At 35.1% G+C, this 22,164-nt stretch overlaps 1 protein-coding gene across 6 annotated transcripts in view; it reads right to left on the minus strand.

The window, feature by feature from the left end:
* The window catches only part of KCNH7 (potassium voltage-gated channel subfamily H member 7), a 453,243-nt gene that overhangs the window by 19,427 nt on the left and 411,652 nt on the right, over window positions 1–22,164 (minus strand). For 5 of the 6 annotated variants that reach the window (XM_060106825.1, XM_060106828.1, XM_060106827.1 and 2 more), the window contains 3 exons: window positions 11,584–11,836; window positions 8,393–8,598; window positions 6,507–6,606 (listed from right to left, as the gene is read on the minus strand). In XM_060106825.1, coding sequence (XP_059962808.1) covers window positions 6,507–6,606; window positions 8,393–8,598; window positions 11,584–11,836 — 559 coding nt within the window. The remainder of the gene's footprint in view (window positions 1–6,506; window positions 6,607–8,392; window positions 8,599–11,583; window positions 11,837–22,164) is intronic. The other variant, XM_060106826.1, reaches the window with a different exon arrangement.

Raw genomic sequence — 22,164 nt, forward strand, 5'->3', positions numbered from 1 at the left:
TGTAAACTGAATTAACATCTAATTCATATGTCTCTGATATAAGTAAAGATAATGCTAACATGGATATTTGTAATGAACGTACATCACAAATTATTCAATCACTTCGCCTTTTTGGCTTGAAAGACCTTGGGAGTTCTCTGTAGATTTGTAAATCCTCATACATAGTAAAATGTTCTGTCCCACCTACCACATGGGCCTTAGTCTTAGTTTACTAAATTATGGCTTGATTTTGGATGCTTAGGCACAAATTCATCAGTCAACATATATTGATAAATTTAATTATAACTTGCTGATTTCAACTCGGGACATGTGTTCACAAAATGTGGTGAATGAGGGCTTATTATTTAGTTCTCTAGTGAAACGGAGCAAATTATTTCATACACATGGCATCGAAATCCTTTAGCAAGAATTTCAGGTAAAAGCAGGATCATGAAAGAAGAAGAAAACGTTTGATATTCTTGAATTTTTTCTAATACGTAGGGGAAATTACTCCACATTTACTTCTGTGTTCATTGCCACTGGATCATCATCCAGCTGCATTTTGGAACTCAGGCCATGTGAACAGTTTCTCTGATGCAGCCCAACTGCAACATTTTCCTATTCCATACTAGATAAATCAAAGCTTCAAATCTGATCATTTAAAATGACAGTTGAAATGACAATCTATTTGTGGATTAAAAATGGAAACTGCTCAGGCTTAGGTTGGAGGTTGGCTAATGGAATACATGATATTGGGCTAAATGCATTATAATTGGCCTCCAGGTACCTCTAGATTTTGATGGCTTGTTCCATTTCTGGTTAAACTGGATTATTTAATAGACATTAATTAGCATTAGGTACTATTTTCCTTAATGTTATTCTTAATGCTATTTTATTTTATTTTTATTTTTATTTTTTTGCAGTACGCAGGCCTGTCACTGCTGTGGCCTCTCCCGTTGCGGAGCACAGGCTCCGGACGCGCAGGCTCAGCGGCCATGGCTCACGGGCCCAGCCGCTCCGCGGCATGTGGGATCTTCCCGGACCGGGGCACGAACCCGTGTCCCCTGCATCGGCAGGCGGACTCTCAACCACTGCGCCACCAGGGAAGCCCTGCTATTTTATTATTATTATTTCTTAATGTTGTTTTCTTAAATGCTATGTAGAAATAGTATTCCAAATAGTAATCTGAGTAGTTTTTACATTTTCCCCTTTGCTAGAAATGAGACTGCATAATCATTCCTGTTACCATCATTTTACAAAGAAAAAAAAACCCTGCCTATTTAATTAAGCCTCGAATTTTTCTGATTTAGATGACTGAAAACTTTTTAAAAAACCCCTTGCTTCTGTAGGCTGACAGTTCACCTCCTCCCCTTTTCTCACAGGATCCAATTCTAAAGCAGTTGTGAATTGTCTTGTAGGTGTCTCTCTGTGTTCAGGGTGGATTGAAGAGCACAGAACAAATGTCCTGATGGAGTGGTTGACCCATCCATCTTAAGAATGATTATATAAAATTCTTACATTTCAAACAATCTGGGAACAAATGCTTGTGCTCTCTCCATCATTTATGGAGTCTTTCTCTCAGGTGATTTATCATTTTTATTTGTCAGACCCAATAGGTGGACCCAACTTTTGGTAAAAGAGAGGCATTTAATGTACTCTCTCAGCATTTGCATTTAAGATTTCCTACTGGTAATGATTTTGAGATGAGTTGAGCATTTTCCAGCCGAATGCATTAAAAAAACATTTATTTCATTGGAAAATTGGAGTCCAAAATAAATTTCTTCATTTGATCTCAAGTACTTTAGTTCTTCTCTAGCATCAAAGAAAGTTGAAAGTGGATTAGAGTCATTTTTCTATATAAATAAAGAATTTATCTTAAAAATTAAAATAAAGAAAGATATATTTATATATTACTGAAATGGATAACAAAAGCTAAACATTATTTATTATTGGAAAAGATATTCCAAAGAGATGCCAAAGTATAATAGCAATATATTTAAAAACTTTATAAAATTAGAATTTGACCCACCCATATTCTGTAAAAATAAGTTTAACTGTGTATATATTTACTCCTAACTTCAATAATTTTCATAGAAGTTATTTATTTTGGAGAAACACTTTCAAAACTTTACTGACTTTTGGGTGGCAATGTGAAGTCACTAAACCAACATTACAAGGAGATAAGGTTTATTGCTATTCTTTGAAACACAGGTATGATGAGTTCAAGACCTCTTTCCACTCGTTTTCTGGAACACTAGATTTTACCAGTTGATATATATAGAAGTGCCCATTTCAATAAAAATTACATGGGTAGGGAAATGAGAAAATTGCTCTTAGGATGTGTATATCTCTTAAAATGGGCTCCTGTTTTTTACGAAATGTGTGGCACTATCTAAATCCAAAGTAAAGAAGATGCTGAACATTTTTTCACCTTAATTTCCATCCCTTTGGTTGGTACAGTCATATCTTTAGCACATTTTAATTTTTTTTTGTTTTTTGGGGAGGCCTGTTAATTGCTGTTCTCATTGAATTATTCTCTCTCAAAAGGTCACTGGCTCCCTAAATCAGCCATTAGTAGCTACTTTGATATTGCATTTTCCGTTCATAGAAAAAGTTGAGCAGAACATTCCAAATATTTGGTCACAAAAGTGCTATCGGTAAAAAATATATATATGCTTGTGTGTGTGTATCTCATGTGCCATTTTATATGCTATTGTACTAAAATTTACGTATATTATAAAATATAAACAACATAAAATTTTATTTTATTTTATTTTATTTTGGCTGTGCCGCACAGCTTGTGCGATCTTAGTTCCACAACACAAAATTTAAAAAAAAGTATTCCCATAACCCAATAAACCACACTGACACACTCTGAAGTAAGTACAATCTAACTCTGAAGACCAGTTAGAGACTATTTTTCAACATGTTCCAAACAGTGATACCACATTTATTTCTGTTCTGTCCAAGTATTTTGCCAATGCTTGTGATCACTAAGGAAGTGATTGAAGATACATTTTTATTCTTCACTTTCTGTAAAAATAACATCTTACTTTCCTCTCAGGAACTATATCATCTCCTCTTACAATGACCATAGTCAGTTTGGGGAGGTCCTGGGTACCTCCATGCCAGAATTTTAGGAAGGAAAGAGAGCTTCTTGAATATATCTTCAAAAAAACACAAGGTGTCCTCAAATTTGGACCTGAACTGACAACTCTTTCTTGTCAGGAACTGAGTTTATATTCTTAAAAGAAATGTGCAGCCTATGAGGACAAACCACTTTCATCTACAAATGCATTTTAGGAGAGAAGTGATCCGATACGTTAAGCTTCTATTTAGTTCAAGTCAACTTGCAGAGGTTCTATATATATCTTTTCATTTTTAATATCTCTTTTTGAATGTAAGCTCCTTAGCACCACGTGGTAGGCATGATGGGGGGTGCTGTGCAGGTGAGAGCTGAAGCCTGAAGTGTTCCAGTGTTGTGTTGAGTAGGTCGAGAGTGGTAATTGTAAGACTCAACCTCTGTCTGTCTCCAATGGCTAACCACGTGTTCTTCCCTCTGGTTCTTGATGCCTCTGCTGATTAATTCACAGTCATCAGCACTCTTGGATATCTGCCCTCAAGGTATTGTTTCAAATGAGCAGTAAACCAACTCTAAAGTAATCAATACATTTCATAGGCAGCTTTTAGTTTATGTACCCATATCATTTAATATGAATTATCTTCTGAAAGTTCTCTTCTCTTTATACTTACTTATATGCATTTTCCTCCCAGATATTGATTCTATATCAAGAAATATAGAATGAGCAGCCATTTCAGATCTTTAGATTGGGGAGATTGGGATTAAATTGCTTTCAGCAAATTTTAAACTAGCCTATTGCACCATGGAGTCCTGAAGACTGGAATAGGCTCTCAGGCTCTGGATAACTGGAGTTAATTGTGTTTTCCAAAAAATGCTTACTCACTGACACACCAGGAAACTTCAAAGAGCTACAGGCAGGCAAATCCCTTACCATCAACACTTTATATAAAATGGGTCTTATAGACTAAGCCTGTGATTAAAGGAAAAGTTTTCAGAATCAATAGAAATGTCTACATGCATGAGCACAATATAAATTGTGACATGCTCTCAGGGCCTTGTCAGGAGATAAAAACGTTAAGTTATTTAGCTTGAGAATGAAGAAACTAAACAAGATTGAAAGGAGATTTAATAAATATTTAACTGTATGGGGGACATTATTATATAGATAATATTGTCAAGCTGTCCTTCATTTCTAGTGAGATCAAAATATGAGATTAACTTCAGGATAAGGGCTTTAGATTAAGTTGACAGAAGAACAGCTTGACTGTTATGGTTCTGATTTTAGAAGAAGTCACCAGGAGAATAATGAAGGACATTGCAGTAATAAATTATCACCTATCTGTGAATGGTTTATTGTTCTGCAATCAGCCAGAGGATTCAACAGTTAGCTCAATTCAACAGATACTTATCAACCATGCTTTGCTAAAAGAATCTGCAGTTTGATAGAGAAAAAGGACAAATGTACCAATAAGCACTGTACAGGGCAGATTTTGAAAATAAAGATCTTCCTTGATTTACAATGGGGTTACAGCCCAATAAACCCATTGTAAGTTGAAAATATCATAAGTTGAAAATGCATTTAATACATCTAACATACTGAACGTCATAGGTTAACCTAATCTACCTTAAACATGCTCAGAACACTTAACATTCATCTATGGTTGGGCAAAATCATCTAACAAAAGCTTATTTTACAATAAACTGTTGAATATCTCATGTAATTTATTGAATACTGCACTGAAAGTGAAAAACAACATGGTTGTAAGTGTATTGGCTGTTTCCCTCTTGACTGTGTGGCTGACTGGGAGTGGCGCTGCCCAGTATCACAAGGGAGCATCACAGCATATCGCTAGCTGGGAAAAGATCAAAATTTGAAGTATGGTTTCTTCTAAATGTGTATTGTTTCCGTACTATTGTAAAGTGAAAAAATCACAAATTGTTTCAACGTAAGTCAAGGACCATCTGTATAATAACAGGGAAGTGGCTTAGGAATTCAGGAAAGAAAGAAAACCTATATTTTTGAGGACATCAAGAAAGAGTTCACACTGAATATCACTGAAGATTAACCTTGACAAAAAATGTAATTTAACAGATGAAAAAGTGGTGTGGTATAGTTGTGTGTGTGTGTGTGTGTGTGTGTTTGAGGATAGGGAAGTAAATTCCAATTAAGGAAAGCATATAAGCAAAAACACAAAAATGATGTACGTGAAAGAGAAGGTAGCTGAGTTCACTTGAAATATAGGGCAAGTTAAAGCTAGTAGAAACTCTCCCTTTGGGAGAGAATCCAGAAGGAAGAGGGCCAAGAAAAGAACTTGGATTAAGAAGGCAAGAGAAGGAAAAGAATCACATGGAAAATGCTCAAATGCTAGTTCATTAACTCAGTCATTCTTTCAACAAATATTTGTTGAACACCTGCTATGAGGCAAGCACTGAAGCTTCAGGTGACTAAATATTTCCCATGGGGCTTATGATCTACAGGCAGATATCACTGATTAAATGATGATGCAAATCATATGGAAGTACAGCTGGAATAAATGCTGCAAAAGAGAGGAGCTGATGGGGAAGGCCAGGTTAGGGTAGTGAAGGAAAAGATGGTATGAGATAAGACTGAAGAGGTAGGCATAAACCTACCCTATGAAGAATTTAGGGAATGGGAAGTCTTTAGAGGGCTTTAAATGTGTGGGTGACATAAACATACCTGCATTTAGAAAAAAAAAATCACCAGTGGTCCAGTGTGGAGAATAGATGACAGAGGGCAAGTTGGGAAGGTGAGTTGAAATGTGTTTCAGTATTATGGTAGCTTGGTCCAGAGTTGTGGCTCTGAAGATGGAGAAAAGTTAAACAATAGAGACCTAGTTTGAAGAGTAAATGGATGTGTTGCAGGTGTCACTAACAAGACTTGTTACCAGGGTGGATGAAGAGGTTGAGATATGGTTGGTTCCTAGATAGATCTATTTTGTGCAGTTTATAGAATAGTGATGCCATTTAGAGACACGGCAACTGATGGAGAGATAGATTTCCAACAAGACATCATGATTTCAATTTAAGAAATGCTGAGTTTGAGCTGCCCTTGCGATTTCAAGTAGATGGCTTAATAGGCATTTGGATATATGAGACTGAAGCTCAGATGATCTGGGATTAAGATATAAATATGTATATCTCCTATGTGAAAATATAATTAAACTATGGGTATAAATGAGATTACTCAGGGAAAGAGTATGACATAGAATAAGAAAAGAAGAGGGCCTAGGATCAGGTCTTGAGAAACACTGTTGAGAGCTATCAATCAGAAACCATATCATTAGCTACTGAAAAAAGCAAAGGATTTGCCTTCTTAAAATCTGAATAAAGTTTATCCTTGAAATCAGAAGTATAATGAGCATTTAAGTAAGAAGAACTGATAACCACATGTTCTGCATTTAAATTTTAGAAAAGAATGAATTACCTTTCTCTCCTTCACTATCAAATGACAATCTCCTTCTTCGTAGTTTACAGTTGTCTCCTTCAGAATCATTCATGGACTGGGATTGTAATAAGAGATCAGCCTTTGTTAATGGAACGTGAAGATAAAATGGAAGATTATTCAATCTGAACACAACGTATCATCATTAAACTCTTTACTATTTCATATTATTTCAACCACTTTGAGACTTAATTATTAGATTGCAGGCAAATAGCTACAATACTTTGCTTAATAGTTTTCTCTAAATTATAAAATAGTCTGCTAGAATAATCCTAGTAGTTTCTCCACCTAATGGGGAAATCAGAATTGTAGAAGTTATTTATCAGAAATGTTTGGGGATGATGTTGTCAACATTTAGAGACCGCATATTCCTTCATGTGGAATATATTTTATGTAACTTGGCAAAGTTAAAATAAAAAAAATAATAATTTTAAAAATTGCAGAATCTGTATTACTACAGAGAAAAAAGGGTAAACTAATTATAATTAGCTATGATGGTTAAATTACATGGTAATGATGGCAAGGCTAAATTTCACAAGAATAAATATAAGGTTGAATTCGATGAACACTATGCTCTGAACCCTTGATTATTTTGTTCCCCTTTCCTCCTTCCTCCCTCTCTTGTAAACAAAACTGGAAGTTTCCAAATAAATGAAAGACATGGAAGCTTCTGTTTTATTTGTTTGCTGCCTAAACTTTTTATGTAAATAAGTTATCTGAGGTAGATGCCTGTTGTTTTTCAAAGCAAAGTAAGAATGAGGTTGGTGACCTCAAAATGCAATTTGATAGAATTCTGAATTAAAATCATTATAAAAAGAATATACTCTTGGGAACTTGAACCTCTTACCACCTAATTATTTTTCAACTTTTCAGCTTTTTGAAAAGAAGTAACTATCTGAGATGGTGCTTCAGGTTATTGAATGGTACTCTTGTGACCTTAAAATCTTTGTCTCTCACAGCACCCTGGGAATGACTGTAACTCCAGGGAGAATGAAATATACCATGTTTTACCTAACTCTTGACTTGAGGATCTTTTATTTGTTAGCATTAAAATACACTGGCAAGTGTCAAAACATTTGGTTTCTGACAAAAAGGTATTTAGAATTGGAGTTGGGGTTATGAGGTTTGGGGGGAAGGGGATGGAGGAATAATCTAGTAATAAATTGTGGGCTGCAAGATAAAATCTATATTCTTAGAATACTCATAGGTCATAAGGACACATTTTCATAGTGGAAGAGAGTGAGAGATATAAGGGCTACACTCTCAAAATTAATCCTAGGTGAAATCATATGTAGAATTATTTAAAATATTATTTCTAGTAGAGTATATGTTCTTCATTCTGTAGCATTAATTTTGACTCAGGTATAAGCCTGATTAATTTATACTTCTGCAATTTAGAAATTGTGTTAAATATGGACCTAAACTTTAAGAGTTTAATTTCTTCATAATTATTGAAAAGATATCGGTAAACAGTTTATGGTGTAAATAATAGCTGAGAGAATATTTTAACCTCTTTATAAGATAAACTCTTCTAGGCAATTTTCAATAGCCTAGAATCACCCATTTATTACAACTAATTGTCACACTCAATATAAACCAAGGCTATTATAATCAAATATGTCACCCAAGAGTTCCTAAAAGGTCAAATTTAATTGGACTACCAAAAATTATTCAATATACTTGAAAGAAATTAGACTGAATTCCTTCTCTATAATTGAGAAATTCCAATATTAAGTTAGCTTTTCCTTTCAAATATTCACAATTGGTTAAGTTTTTCTACACTGTTCCGCTTGATCTTTCAGAGGTATTTGGGCAATCCAAGAATAAAATAAAATGTCAGAGTACAAAAGTAAGCAGGCAACATATACCTTTGCACTTTCATGCCGTAGGTTGAAAGTCAATTCTAGGTTTGTGAGAAAGTGATCAGAAAACTCAGGATACATATCCAAAACCTCTAGCAAGTCTTCTCTCTGGATCTTATGCAAGTCACAGTACGTGAGAGCTCTTACATCTGCGTTAGACTTTCCAGGTTTGGCATAAAGATGAACCATTTCTCCAAATATATCATTTTTTCCTAGAAAAGATAAAAGCAGAAAAGGAAAAAAAGGAAATAAAAGGAATCTGAACTTAATGTTTTCCTTCTGAAAGTAGAAGGGGACCACTGGCCAATCCCTGAACCAAAAATTTCATATGTAAGACCCTATAACCAACAGACACTTGGGCAGCAAAAGTCCAGTACCTTGTACTGGCTGCCTCAGTCATGTTTGTTCATTGACTGGAATTTTGTCTCTTAGAGCACTGGGCCTGGTATAATCCCCATTACTTCCTTGTTTTGATTCTTTGGCTAATCATCTGGAATGCAGAAAACACGGCTCTAGTCTGCTATGCCACACATTGCTAGAAAAGAGTCTTGCCAATAATAGGTGTGGTTTAATTTTGTCAATCTAGGAATATGCGAAAGGCTGTGGAGAGTCAAATCTTAAAACTTTCTATCTCAGGATGGTCTCGGGAGGTGATGCCATACATGGGGTTTTGGTGGAACTCTTTTAACACTTAGAGGACTAGGGGTACAAATTGAACATACCCTGTTTCCTTTAGTAACCACTTTTGGATTTGCCCTTAATAAAGTTGCCCAACTGTTTAATAAATCTAGTTACATTTTCTCAAAAAAAACATACAGTCATGCTTTTTTACTATATGGCCTATGGCCTTTCTTCTAAAAGTGTGTCCTTCCTGCTTTTTTCCCAAACCTGGGGTTATTTCACTGTCTGGCTTCTGATGGGCACCCCCCCACCATCCCCTCTGCCTAGCCACATGTCACTTCTTTCCTGGGTGTCCTTCAATGATGAGGATGATAATGACAGCAAAAACAAATGCTTATTGAGGACTAAGTAGGTGTCAGGCACTGTGTCAAATGCTTAGGTGTATTATCTCACTTGATCCCCAAAATAACCTTATGAAAAAATTACTAATTATTATCCAAATTTTATGAATATGGAAAGAAGATTAAAGAGTGTAAACGGATTAGGTAAAGGTCACCTTCTTAGTTGAGTGAAGTAAAGGGAGGGAGAGAGTGGCCATGACTAAATCCCATGCATTCTGACTCCAGTCATAATCTTTGCACCCTTGATATATTTCATCTTCTCCCAATATTTTCCCTGAAAGTCATGGCCACTTAGATTTTTCTGTCGCTGAATGTCAAGACACTTAAAAATCGTACCTATGGAATACATGCATAATAACTACTGATGGATTATTGGTTACATAACTTTTAAAGGTAGTCAATGGCAGCATAAAATGTACCTTCTTCCATATATCCTGAAGCTTCTTTTCAGATTTAGAAAAAACTCCCTGGATCTGTTACTTTAGCTTTTGGTAGACAAGTTCATATATACCTGACTATGGAAACTATCAAGACTTTTAAACAATAAAGTTCATGTAAAAGAAAAATGCTGTAATGTTCTTATTCTAAATGTGAATATAATGGGGAGAAATCAGATGCCATATCTTTATATGAAAAATTAACATTGGAGAGAATACATTAACTGTAGTTTAAATAAATACTTAGCTTTTCAAAAATAGAATAAATAATCACTATTTCTGAGGATTTTAAGTGCAGATTTACATGGAAATGGAGACAGAAAGGGAGAATCTCTTGAAATTCTTTATAGTTTTGATACTTCATTATAGATATTATCAGAGAAAAGCTCTGAACTAAATTCAGCATGAGCTTCGTATTTTAATTAGCTACGTGACTGTAAATGAGCAAAGAGTAAGCCAGTCACCATGTACAGCTTAACTACACTCTAAAATTATTATTTTATAAAGCAAGAAGCTTGTTACCTTGCTGTAGAAGTTAGGGATGGCTGATTTGAAGATCAGGAATGCAATGATGTGTGCTCCTTCCCGGGCAACATACTAGAGCAAACTGTCAAAGCCAAATCTGGTGAAAATCCCACTTTATTGTGTAGCTGCTAAGTGATTTAGAATATGTTTTTAGCCTGCTTATTGGATCGTAAACCAAATTGTGCATCTGGTCAATTTTGAAAAAATTTTCCAAAGGCCCTCATAATAAAATTATCAAAATAAATAGGAATCTCTCAAACATCTTCATTCATGTATTGGATCCTGTGCTATGCCCATTTTGGTTCTGCGTAGCAGTGAAGAAAATAGAGAATATCCTTGTCCTTTTGGATGTTAACATCCAGAGTCAAGTGAAAGGAACTCACTGACTTATGTGCTTCTTATTTAAATAGAACCAGATTTAATCTGCAGGAAAAAAGAAGTGCACGTGTTCACAATCATTGGGGATGGGTATTCTCATGGAGAGATGGAGGCTTAAACATACTGGCTAGGGGATGGGAGAGGACAACAACTGATCTCGTTTCTCTCTGCTCCCTTGTTCTTCCCCATTGTTCTAATATTCTAAAGAAATCTTACAAGTTCACAATGACTAAATTTATTTTTTGAAGAGGCAGATTGGACAGATGGACTTTCTTTTGCACCCAAACCAGTTTAACTTATTATTAATTTTCATTTCCTCACCACTTTTATCCCTAGGTGTTAAGTTTATAGCCCTATATTTCCCAGGTAAGGGCTCATATAATTCTGTTTGATGGGACACAGCAGGTAATGTGCACAGCAAGTAGATGAAATTCATCAACATATAAACCCACTTCATGACAGGGCATTGGCACATGCTAGCAAGTATGCCTACTACGTATATATTTTATTTAAGGTGATAAGATCTCAGCATGAATCCAAGATCCTCTAACATGAAAAGGAAAATGCTGACTATTTTCATATATCTGGCCTCAAAGGCTTAAGTAGCTGCCAAGATGGAAGCATTTACACACCAGAGAAAAAGTGAGACAGTCAAGAAAACATATTTTCTGCAGGGTTAATTTGATTTGAATTGAATTTTAAATAAAGTTTTAAAATTACTCATCAGTCTTAGTACTCATAAATAAATAGGAAAGCCCTCTTTTCTATCATTTTAAACTATGCATTGCACTAGCTAATAATTGAATTTGTGACTATCCAATTCTCAAACACTCACCCAGAATAGCTACCACAATGTCATCTTTGAGGATTTCAATGGAGCCTCTGGATAAGAAATAAAGTGCAGTGAGGACGTCCCCACAGTGAACCAGCGTATCTCCCGGAGGTGCATGGGTGGTCTTGAACTTCATTGCCAAAGCTCTAAGGCAACCTTTACTTGCCCCTCGAAAGGCTTTGCAGTTTTGCAGCAAAGTCTGGTTGAGATGTAGACAAATGTCAGCCTGTAAACATTCTGGGAAACCCTTTAGGACCTGAAGAAAAAAAAAGATAGAGTTTCATACTACCGGCGCACAGGGTTACCTCCACCTGAAATAAAGTATATTTCATGTTCACAGAACCGCAGGTGTAGTAAATGTCACACAGGAGTTCTTTCAATGCTTCTACCTCGCCTACCTTAATGAATACTTGCTTTGCTGAACATGTCAGAATTTTAACTCAAATACTTGTTCTCTGAATTAACTGCAGGCATTCAGACGTAACACAAATGCTGTCTCATTAAAATGTAATGCCTACAACGTTTCACACTGCTTCTCATTTCCTGCATTATGTTATGTAGCACCATACTGTGAACAGATATAATGCAATGTGACAATTAATAAGACATAACTAATGAAGGGTGGTACAACTAGAAAGACAGCCTTTAGAAGGAATCTCAAGTCAATTTGGACTACTATCTCTGGTACACATCTTCGTTATAATTAGTAAAAATAATGATCCTGAAATAGCCATGGTATTTGTGTCATATACCAGAAAGTGTCATATACCATATTGTTAGCCCTTAGCTGACTATACTTGGAATATTTATGTTTCATATGCACATTATTAGTACTAAATATTTTGATAAGCACTGAAAATAGAGAAAGGGAAGGAGAAAAGCAAACTACTTTAAAACTGTAGTTCAGTTTTCAGAAATGGAAATTGTGCCAGAAGTTATGATGCATACATAAACCTCCTAACAGCTCTACTGTTTTGACAACCTATTCAGTGACTAAATTAAAACTTGTAACAAAAGATTAAACAATAACTTGTGATGAGTGCTACTCAATTTAAATTGAATAAATTTTTATGTTATTAAAAAAAATGTCCAGTATACAATGGGTTAAGGATACTCAACTATTCTGTATGTGTCTTAGCTATTTTGGGTGGCATATAGAAATTTTAATTCTCAGATTGACTTTCCTCTGTCAGTAAAAATGGATCCATTTAAATATGCTTTGGAGTAGAGGGAGAAGGCATTATATAGTGCCTAAAAATGTAATTTTAGAATTTCCTACCTTTTTGGGTCAACCTTCTTATTGCTGTCCACTATAGCTAAAAGTAATAATAAATTATTTGTGCAGATAATTCAAATGCATGTGGCCCATAGAGAAACTTCAAATTAGATCATATTTGAGTTAACTTTTTACTATGTTAAATATTAAAGTAACTACAGGGATCCTGCATCTGCAGGACCACTGTGTGATGCAATTGGTCAGACTGATTGTGATGAGATACAAAAGGATCAATGAGAGACCTGAAACACAACAGCCGCTGTTTCCAGTCTTATTTCCTTCATTGTAGAGTCACCCACAGAAATGGGTCAAGGGTGCTTTAGAAGAAAAGCCACAGAATATGAGTTCTTGTCATGAATTTGCCACAGGCTGATGCTTGTGCAAGTCACTTCATCCATCTGTGTTTCTTTGCCAGAGAATAAGAGCCTTTGCAATATTGGAATTTGTCATAAGTTACCAATAAATAGTGTGCTGATTGTAGGACCCTGCTCATCCAGCTCCAAACAGCTGTAGAAACTCAGACTTTTATCTTAAAATTCCTGTATTACCTGGCTTAGACTCCCAAAAAAGGAGCTCTCCTCTGAGTTCCTAGGCACTCATCTGAAACCTCTCCCCTTAACCATAACCTTCAGGCTTCACCTCCATGACTGGACACCAGTCCAATTGCCTGCTTAGACTGGAGACCTCTCCAGAAGGATAACTTGTCTTTGCCCATTTCTGCCTTTGGAGTTGGAGACTCTTTTCCCACGCTTTGCTGGGATCACAAACAACCCAGCTCCTCTCATGGAAGCAACCCTCTAGTTTGCTGATCTTTCTACCTGTCTAAAGTAATCACATTCAATTCTTTGGCACGTGATGCTAGACTAGAGTTAAGCTAGGCTTGGACACTGTCTTCTGAAATAGGGCCACTTTATTTGGAGGTGCTATGGTAGGAACAAACCCCAGTTCACTGGCTTCTTTGCATACGATTTACTTTTCCTGCCTGAAGCCCACTATTGTGGTCTCAGTGTAACTCTCAGATGTCCCCATACAGATAAAAACATAAAGAACATTAGCCCAAGTAACAGATATGCCTATTTTTCTCTTAGGGTTTATCTATAAAGACATTTTATGTTTCACATAAATGGAGATATTGCTACCGTTATAGTAGTTGGAATGAGAATACTGAGCTTACAGCTGCTATTTCTGTCATTTTCCTGAAGTTTCTCAATTATACTTTCTGAATATAGCCTGGTTATAGAAGGAAAAATCGTGCACGTGTGCATGTGTGTGTGTGTGGGTGTGTGTATGCATGCTTTGAATTGGAAGATGCAGATGAGATGATGAGATAGAGGTAAGGGTTATTCACTTCTCTGGGTGCGATATGAGCTATGGAATCAGATAGGCATGAGCTGAAGTCCTAGTTCCATCCCTTACTAGCTGTGACTTTTGTCAAGTCAATTAAATTTTCTTGAGATTCAGTTTCCTTTATTGTAAAAATAATGTCTACCTCACAGGGTTGTGCCCACAATTAAATGTCATAATGAATGTAAATCATCCTGTGCATTGTAGATGTTCAGTGGAAAGTTTACCTCTAGCTTTTTCTGCTTTTTTTTTCCTCACACATACTTATTTTTCCTAAAGAACTGTTACATCCTCTTTGCTAGAAATTGAGAGATACATGTCCCATGTGTTCTTCTCGTTGGTCTCTTTGGTGAGTAGGAAATTCACCACTAAATTTTGTGTTCCATTGCCTCAAGAGAGTTTAAGAATTCTTTTTCCTTTCATCTCTCTAACTTTTGTTTCCTGTTTCTGACTTATGTTAAATATTTTGGCTTACTTTCACTTAGGTTTTCACTGTGAATTGTCTTAAATCCTTTTTGAGAGTGGTCAGTTACTAAATCAATGTACAAATATGTTCTTGGAATTCCAATATTCTTAGAGTCACCCACAAAACCTTAGGAGCACTTGAGAAAGTTTTTCAACATCATTCTCTTCTTAAGTGTCTTTACTATATGTTGTCAGCCCCTAACCTCAACCTATTAGGAGTGGCAATCACTGGAGAGAATGACCTCTAGTAGGAGGTACCATAGAGTTCCATGGAGAGGACTTTGTTTGCATGGGGGGAAGATACACAGATCTTAGCATGAAGGACTTGTCTAGGTTAAGTAATTCTCCTGTGTTAGCCCTTAACTGACATTCTTAATTTTTTTAAGTCAGTTACATAGATCACTCAGGTAAAACTCAATAGAAGTTAAGATTTAATAATTGAATCTCTTCCTAGCCCAGAGGTTTGGATGTCTAAAATAAGTTAGCAGCATCGGAATTTGGCTTATGCCTAAGTAAAGGGATTTTAAAGTAGGAATTATAAGAGAGGGAGCTGTATTGGAACAGAGGTAGAAGAACATTGAAAAGAGTGGGAAGAAAGGATAAGTTTAAATGGATATTTATCCAAGGCACCCCTTTCCATTGGGCCCAGCCATTTCACCTTTCTTGCTTCCAATGGATAATCCTTTTTTTTTTTTGTCAGGTTTGGTTCCTCTGCTAAATTACCTAACTTGGAACTTCCTCATTCAGCACTCAGATAGTGGCATTTTACCAGGCCTAGCAGATCTGTCTAAAAGACTATCTACGCCAAGTACACAAGTACAAACCAGGACACAAGCTGGTTTAATGATTATTATAGTCATGTTGCTACCCTCTATACAACCTTCTTGTTTGTCAAGCTCTGGAGCTGCTGTGAGGGTACTTAACACCTTTCACTGTGCATCTGGAGCCATTGTTTTATGGAGTTAGCCTGTTTTCAAAGACTAAGGAGCATCACCCAGAATCAGTTTCATGGCCTGCAGCTTGGAAAAGCAGTCCTCATTCTTTTAGCAAATATTTATTAAGTATCTACTATATACTAAGCAGTGTGTTAGGCATGAGAGCATAACAATGAATAAGACATGTTCTGAAAATATCCCTGGTCCTCAAGCCTCTAAATGCTCAGATTAAAAAAAATTATAGGGTTAATCATGATTTCCCACATTTTCAGGCCAAATCTGGACATTTATAACGCACATTTACAATACTAATTGTTGTTCAAAGGAACCCTCAAGGGAACAGTTAATTTAAGGTGAGTAAAGAGCTGTAATTTCACTTTTCTAAAGTTTCTGAAAGTTCCAGAACATTTTTTCAAGGCTGATAAAAATTCCATATCTTAATTATGATATAAAGTCACTTGAATATTTTATAAATGTAAGATTAACTTCCCTTTACTTGAATTTAGGTAGACAAAACTCTGTGGAACTCTCAAATTATGTAAGACAAATGAGACATTTGTTCTTTTAAGTGAGTATGAAGTGCTTTCTGTGATTATTAAAAGAAATCAATCCCATAACTTACCATTAGAGAGCCCAAAGTTTAGGGACATTCAAACAAGAACCACCCAACAACCACAAAACAAGACAGAAGTATTAAATCAAAGTAAAACTGAAGAAATTATACAAAGAGAGAGCAAAAATGGAAATAACTATGCCATAGAAAACATCTATCAAACTCTATTATTCCTTCCTCAAATTTAAGATACAAGATTCAGTGTTTGCTGTCTCTTAGCCTGGATCACAAAACACTCTCTTTTGGTGGTATGTACACTTTCTAGGTTATGTTGGAAGAGCATCAACAATTGAGTTTTTACCAAAAAAACACCCCCTTCCATAGTGTTTTGAAGTTTTGTACTTGCTTTTGAAAAAAATCAAAATATATTATCTAATAGATGCCCCTTATCTAGATAGTATTGGAAAGTTGACCTATGGTGTAATGAATGGTTTCTGGTTTGTTTCACTTAGCACAGCTGCAGAGGGGGACATTCCTAAAGAGATGCTAAAAAGGGCACATTGAGAAAGACAATCTGAGTGTGGCAAATGGTTCCCCTAAATAGCAAAATAATCATAGAAACAACTTTGGTAACTGTGATAACTGACAATAGGAAATTTTCTGGGGAAATTCATTGGGTCATTAAATACATGTAAATCTTGACAAATTAAGATTAATCAAAACAGAAATTAACATTCCTTATGAAACACTAAACCTCAAGCATGATTATTAAGTAGATTATGCAAGAAATATATCAAATCTTAAATTTCTGCCCTAGAGTACAACCTTAATATTTTATAGCATTTTTGATTCTAATAGAATTATTGCTTGCTATGTGAACACTCTAGGCTTGATAAATCTTTAGCACTTAAAATGTACTGAACCTTGCTTTTTGTTGTTTCTATAAGTTAATATTCTTCTTTAATGGATTCCATAATTTTGAGGTCATCCCAGATTATATTATTTCTATGATTATGGTTTATCATTAAGTGATAGGAAGCAGATATTTTTCATATTTCCTTGGCGATTACACGTTTAACCAGTAATCAAGATAGGTAGATTCTTTTGGTAGTTTTAAACATATAAATATATATAGCCCTGGTCTGAAGCTCAAATTGCTTTTTTATCTACTTTCTTATTTTACTTTCATGTGGCTTATTATTTTATTGCATAGGGCCATCATATCTGGCCAGATTGCTGGCAAAGCAGGGTATTGTAGGATCCATGACTAAGGGCTTTGATAAGCCTTGGGAAAATTAACTAATTTTCTACATGCAACTTTTCAACATATATCATATGGTTACATAATTTAGGAAAAAAACATGAGCAGAACAAAATCTTACTGCACATAGACACGGAAAACAATGTCATAAATCCTCAACAAGTTCTGGTGCAAGTAAAGGTTCCTTGAAAAATGAAACAGAGTCCTCCCTCCTGCATCTTCCCCCACCCCTGCAGTTCCCATCCCCAGTTAACAGCATAACTATGAGATGTTCCTTTGCTTTCAGAAGGACACTCAAAGTTTAACCTGGCCCCAATTAAGTCGGGGCCTAGGATGAGTTGGAGTGTGGGTGATGATGTGTAGGCAGGGGGAATTTATTACTTTTGCATACATATTCTTGCTACTCCAACTCTGGAGTCCTTCTGCTATATCAGCAAAAACCTGACTTAAAAGGGTGCATTAGGATTTCTGAAATACGGCCGCAGGGGAAAACCTTGGAACTCACTAGGGTTTCTAAAGGTAACAGGAGGGATCAGCATCCTGAGAAGCAATTTCAGGACCTTCCCCTCAACTGCCCAGTTACTTGAGAGAGGGAATGAAGGAGGGGATGGACAGAATTTAACCACAGTGGATGAATGGACTTTTTTTGCAAATACTTTTTTACAAGTGGATTGATGGTAGATGATCTGAGCTTGCTTACAAAGTAGGGAAAAGGGAGGTGCAATCTGCCAGGTGATGAAAAGAGTGATTTAAGTACAACTTCACACTTGATATACCATTTTGAACTTGGACCTAGTTGTATATTTCAGAGAAATTTCTCATGTATAATATTTTAAAATCAAATCTTCTTTTGATTCATCAACTTTATATAAGGAATATAGAATGGTGATTTCCCCATTTTTCATGTGAAAGCTGAAGTATAAGTGCATTAAGGGATTTTATTTGTGGAAGAATTGACTTCAAACTTACTCCAGGATTCTTTCAACTATTGTGACTTGCCATAACTGTTCATCAGATTGGATTTCAAAAGTTGTTACTAGTATGGTGAAATACAAAATGTTTCCCACTCATTTTATTTATTGGTTTATCAGTAAGTAAGAAAGAATAAAAATGTAGCATAAATGCCATTTTCTTTTTGTACCAGTTAGGGAATTTGTTCTTCAGAAAGATTAAGGCTAGACAGCAATTCAATTGCTTTCCAAGGAAACTGATGGTTGTATCAGCAATTATATAACTTTTGCAAAATAGCAGAAGCTCTCAAAATAGTAGAAGTTCTCTTCCTCCACCTATTAGATTCCACTTCTGTAAAATATGTTGCTTCTCATTACCCAACACTCTGAATGTTACATATTGTTGTGTCCCTACACATTTCTACTTCTACCAGTTGAGTTACAAACCAGCTGCTTATGTTCTGAGACCTATTTATGTCAGCTGTACTTGTTCATGAAATTATGTAATTCAATCGTACTACACATAAAAAATGAAATAAATATGTGTAAAGAAAGAGAGCAGGGTTGCCCCATCCCCATGAAAATAAAGCTAAATGCTTTGGAAAACCTTTATAAAGGTGACTCATTTTAAACAAATGCAACCATAGATAATTTTTGCACTACATGTGAGTGTTTAAATATTTATAATAGTAGAAAAGTTTATATAGTCCCTTAACTCTGACTGTAATCCAAAAAACAAGAAAAAAATTATTAAAATGTGACTAAAAAAATCAGAAGTATGTGAAAATTAAGAACCACACTCTATGATAACCTTTGGATCCAAAAAGAAATAATTTACAAAGCAACAGAAGGAGAACATTTCATGTCAAAACCCATGGAACCACAGAAAAACTTGCATTGAAAGGAAAATATATAGTCTTAATGTCTTAGATATTACAGAAGGAAAGACTCAAACAATAAAAAACCTTAAAACAACTGTTAAGAATAATAGGACAATACAAAGAAATAAAAAAGAGGGTAATGAAGGCAAATTCTGAAAACGAAAAGAATAGTAGCATAGCAAGAATAAATTAATCCAAAGGCTAATTCCTTGAAAAAGATCTAGTGAAATAAATGAATCTTTCAAAGGCCTGCTACAGGAAAGAACAAAAATATACAAATTTAGCAATGATAAGGCAGATGTACCTACTTATACAGAAAAGACTGAATAAATGAATTAAAAGAGAATCCTACAAGCAACTTTGTAAAAACTTTGAAAGCCTAGATTAAATGGATGAATTTTTCACCAAATATGAATCACCAATATTGACTAAGAAAGAAATATAAAAAATAATTACTATAGTAGAGTTAGAATAGTGATTAAAGAACTACCATTAAAACCACCAGGAACACATGGCTTAACAGATGATTTCTTTCTAACATTTAAAGAGCACATAGGGAGACCTTCAAGATGGCGGAAGAGTAAGACGTGGAGATCACCTTCCTCCCCACAAATACATCAGAAGTACATCTAATACGATCCAGCAATCCTACTACTGGACATATACCCTGAGAAAACCATAATTCAAAAGGAGTCATGTACCACAATGTTCATTGCAGCTCTATTTACGATAGCCAGGACATGAAAGCAACCTAAGTGTCCATTGACAGATGAATGGATAAAGAAGATGTAGCACATATATACAATAGAATATTACTCAGCCATAAAAGGAAACGAAATTGAGTTTTTTGTAGTGAGGTGGATGGACCTAGAGTGTGTCATACAGAGTGAAGTAAGTCAGAAAGAGAAAAACAAATACCATATGCTAACACATATATATGGAATTAAAAAAAAAAAAGGTTCTGAAGAACCTAGGGGCAGGCCAGGAATAAAGACACAGACGTAGAGAATGGACTTGAGGACATAAGGATGGGGAAAGGTAAGGTGGGATGAAGTGAGAGAGTGGCATGGACATATATACACTACCAAATGTAAAATAGATAGCTAGTGGGAAGCAGCCACATAGCACAGGGAGATCAGCTCGGTGCTTTGTGACCACCTGGAGGGGTGGCATAGGGAGTGTGGGAGGCAGACACAAGAAGGAGGGGATATGAGGGATATATGTATACGTATAGCTGATTCACTTTGTTATACAACAGCAACTAACACAACATTGTAAAGAAATTATACTCCAATAAAGATGTTTTAAAAAAGGGAAAAGTAAATAAAAATAAAGTGGATTTAAATAATAAAAAAGAGCTTATAACTATAGATCAACATCACTATAAAATAGTTGCAAAATTCTAAATAATTTACTAGCTGATAAACTCAACAAAGTATCAAAAAAATCTATGACCAAGTAGGATTTATTTGAGGAATGCAAGGATATTTTTAAAGTATTAGTGTTAATGGTGAAGCTATTTTCATAAAGTCAGCTATTACTATTTGAAATTTTTTTGGAGAATCTAGTGAACTAATAAAGAAAATAAATAATATTTTTTAAAAAAGAGAATGAATTTATCTCTTTTTGTTGCTGATAAAATTGCATACCTAGAACATCCAAGAGTTAATCGAACAAACAAAAAAAGAATGAGGCAAATAATTTGTTAAGGTGGCTATAAGGAAAATAAATAGTTAAACTCTATATTATTTATAAGCAGGTAAAAATGGAAATGTGTAATATATTTCATTTGTTTGACCAAGCTATATAAATTTAAGAATAAATTTAATAACAAAGGTAAGAATTTCTAAGAACATTATAAAATCTTGTTGAAGGAGATGTAATTTTTTAGGATCTAAATCAGTGGCTCTCAATCCTGGCTACATGCTAGAATAGACAAAAATACTGATGCTCTGACTTAGTTATAAGCAATTCTGGTTTAATTGTTGTAGGGTGGGTCTGAAGCACAAAATTTGTTTAACATATTTCAGATGATTTTAACGTGGGGCAAAGATGAGAATTTAATATTGAAATTTCAAAATTATGTTAAAATTAATATAAAATTCATAAAAAGGAAAAGGTTAGCAACAGGAATACAGTCCATTCTCTATCCTTGCTGAGGAATACCGGGAAAAGAAAAGTGACCAGCTAATGACAAAGATTAGTGACCTGCTCCTGGCAAGCACACTAAGGGTGTGGGGCAGCTCCTATCTATAGAGTGTTTTTGGCAGGATGTGTCTAGTTTAAATTGCTTATGATAAACGAAACTTTCATCAGTAGATTTTGGTGTTTTTTTTACTTTCAACTTAGATCATTTTATTTTACATTATTTAAATCTTATGTTTGATTAGGATAGTGAACAAGCTGTGACAAAATTCAGTGTATGTTAGATTAACTAAAAATAATGTTGCATAGAAGTTTTGCAGAAGGAATGTTGTCTGGTTTTAACATATACTATCGACAGGGAAATGCAGCATGACCTGGCTGTGAATGGTGTTAATAACCTGTTCAGGTAGAAGTAGGTGTGATAAAGATCCTGCTGCCCAACTTTAAAGAATGAGCTGCCTTTTATCTATCTTCTACCCAGAACTAGACTTTTCTCTACTGTTTCTTCACAGATGATACAGAAGTTGAGAAGTATTCACATCCATCCACTCACCCACCAACAATTTCCCATTAAAGTGAATTCCTGTGTTCATTCCTCACTCATAAGAAATAAATTTCAAAGGCAGCTTGTACTGGAATAAACTGATCTGAGGGCTTGCAAAGCACTTGGTATCTTCTTAAGATCTTGGAGTCTTTAAATTATAGCTCATATTATTTTTACTATTATTGTTATTTTACTTTATTAATAACTGTTAGGCTAATGTTCTTTCAAAA

The sequence above is a fragment of the Mesoplodon densirostris genome, chromosome 8 (assembly GCF_025265405.1).
Source record: "Mesoplodon densirostris isolate mMesDen1 chromosome 8, mMesDen1 primary haplotype, whole genome shotgun sequence".
Taxonomy (NCBI): domain Eukaryota; kingdom Metazoa; phylum Chordata; class Mammalia; order Artiodactyla; family Ziphiidae; genus Mesoplodon; species Mesoplodon densirostris.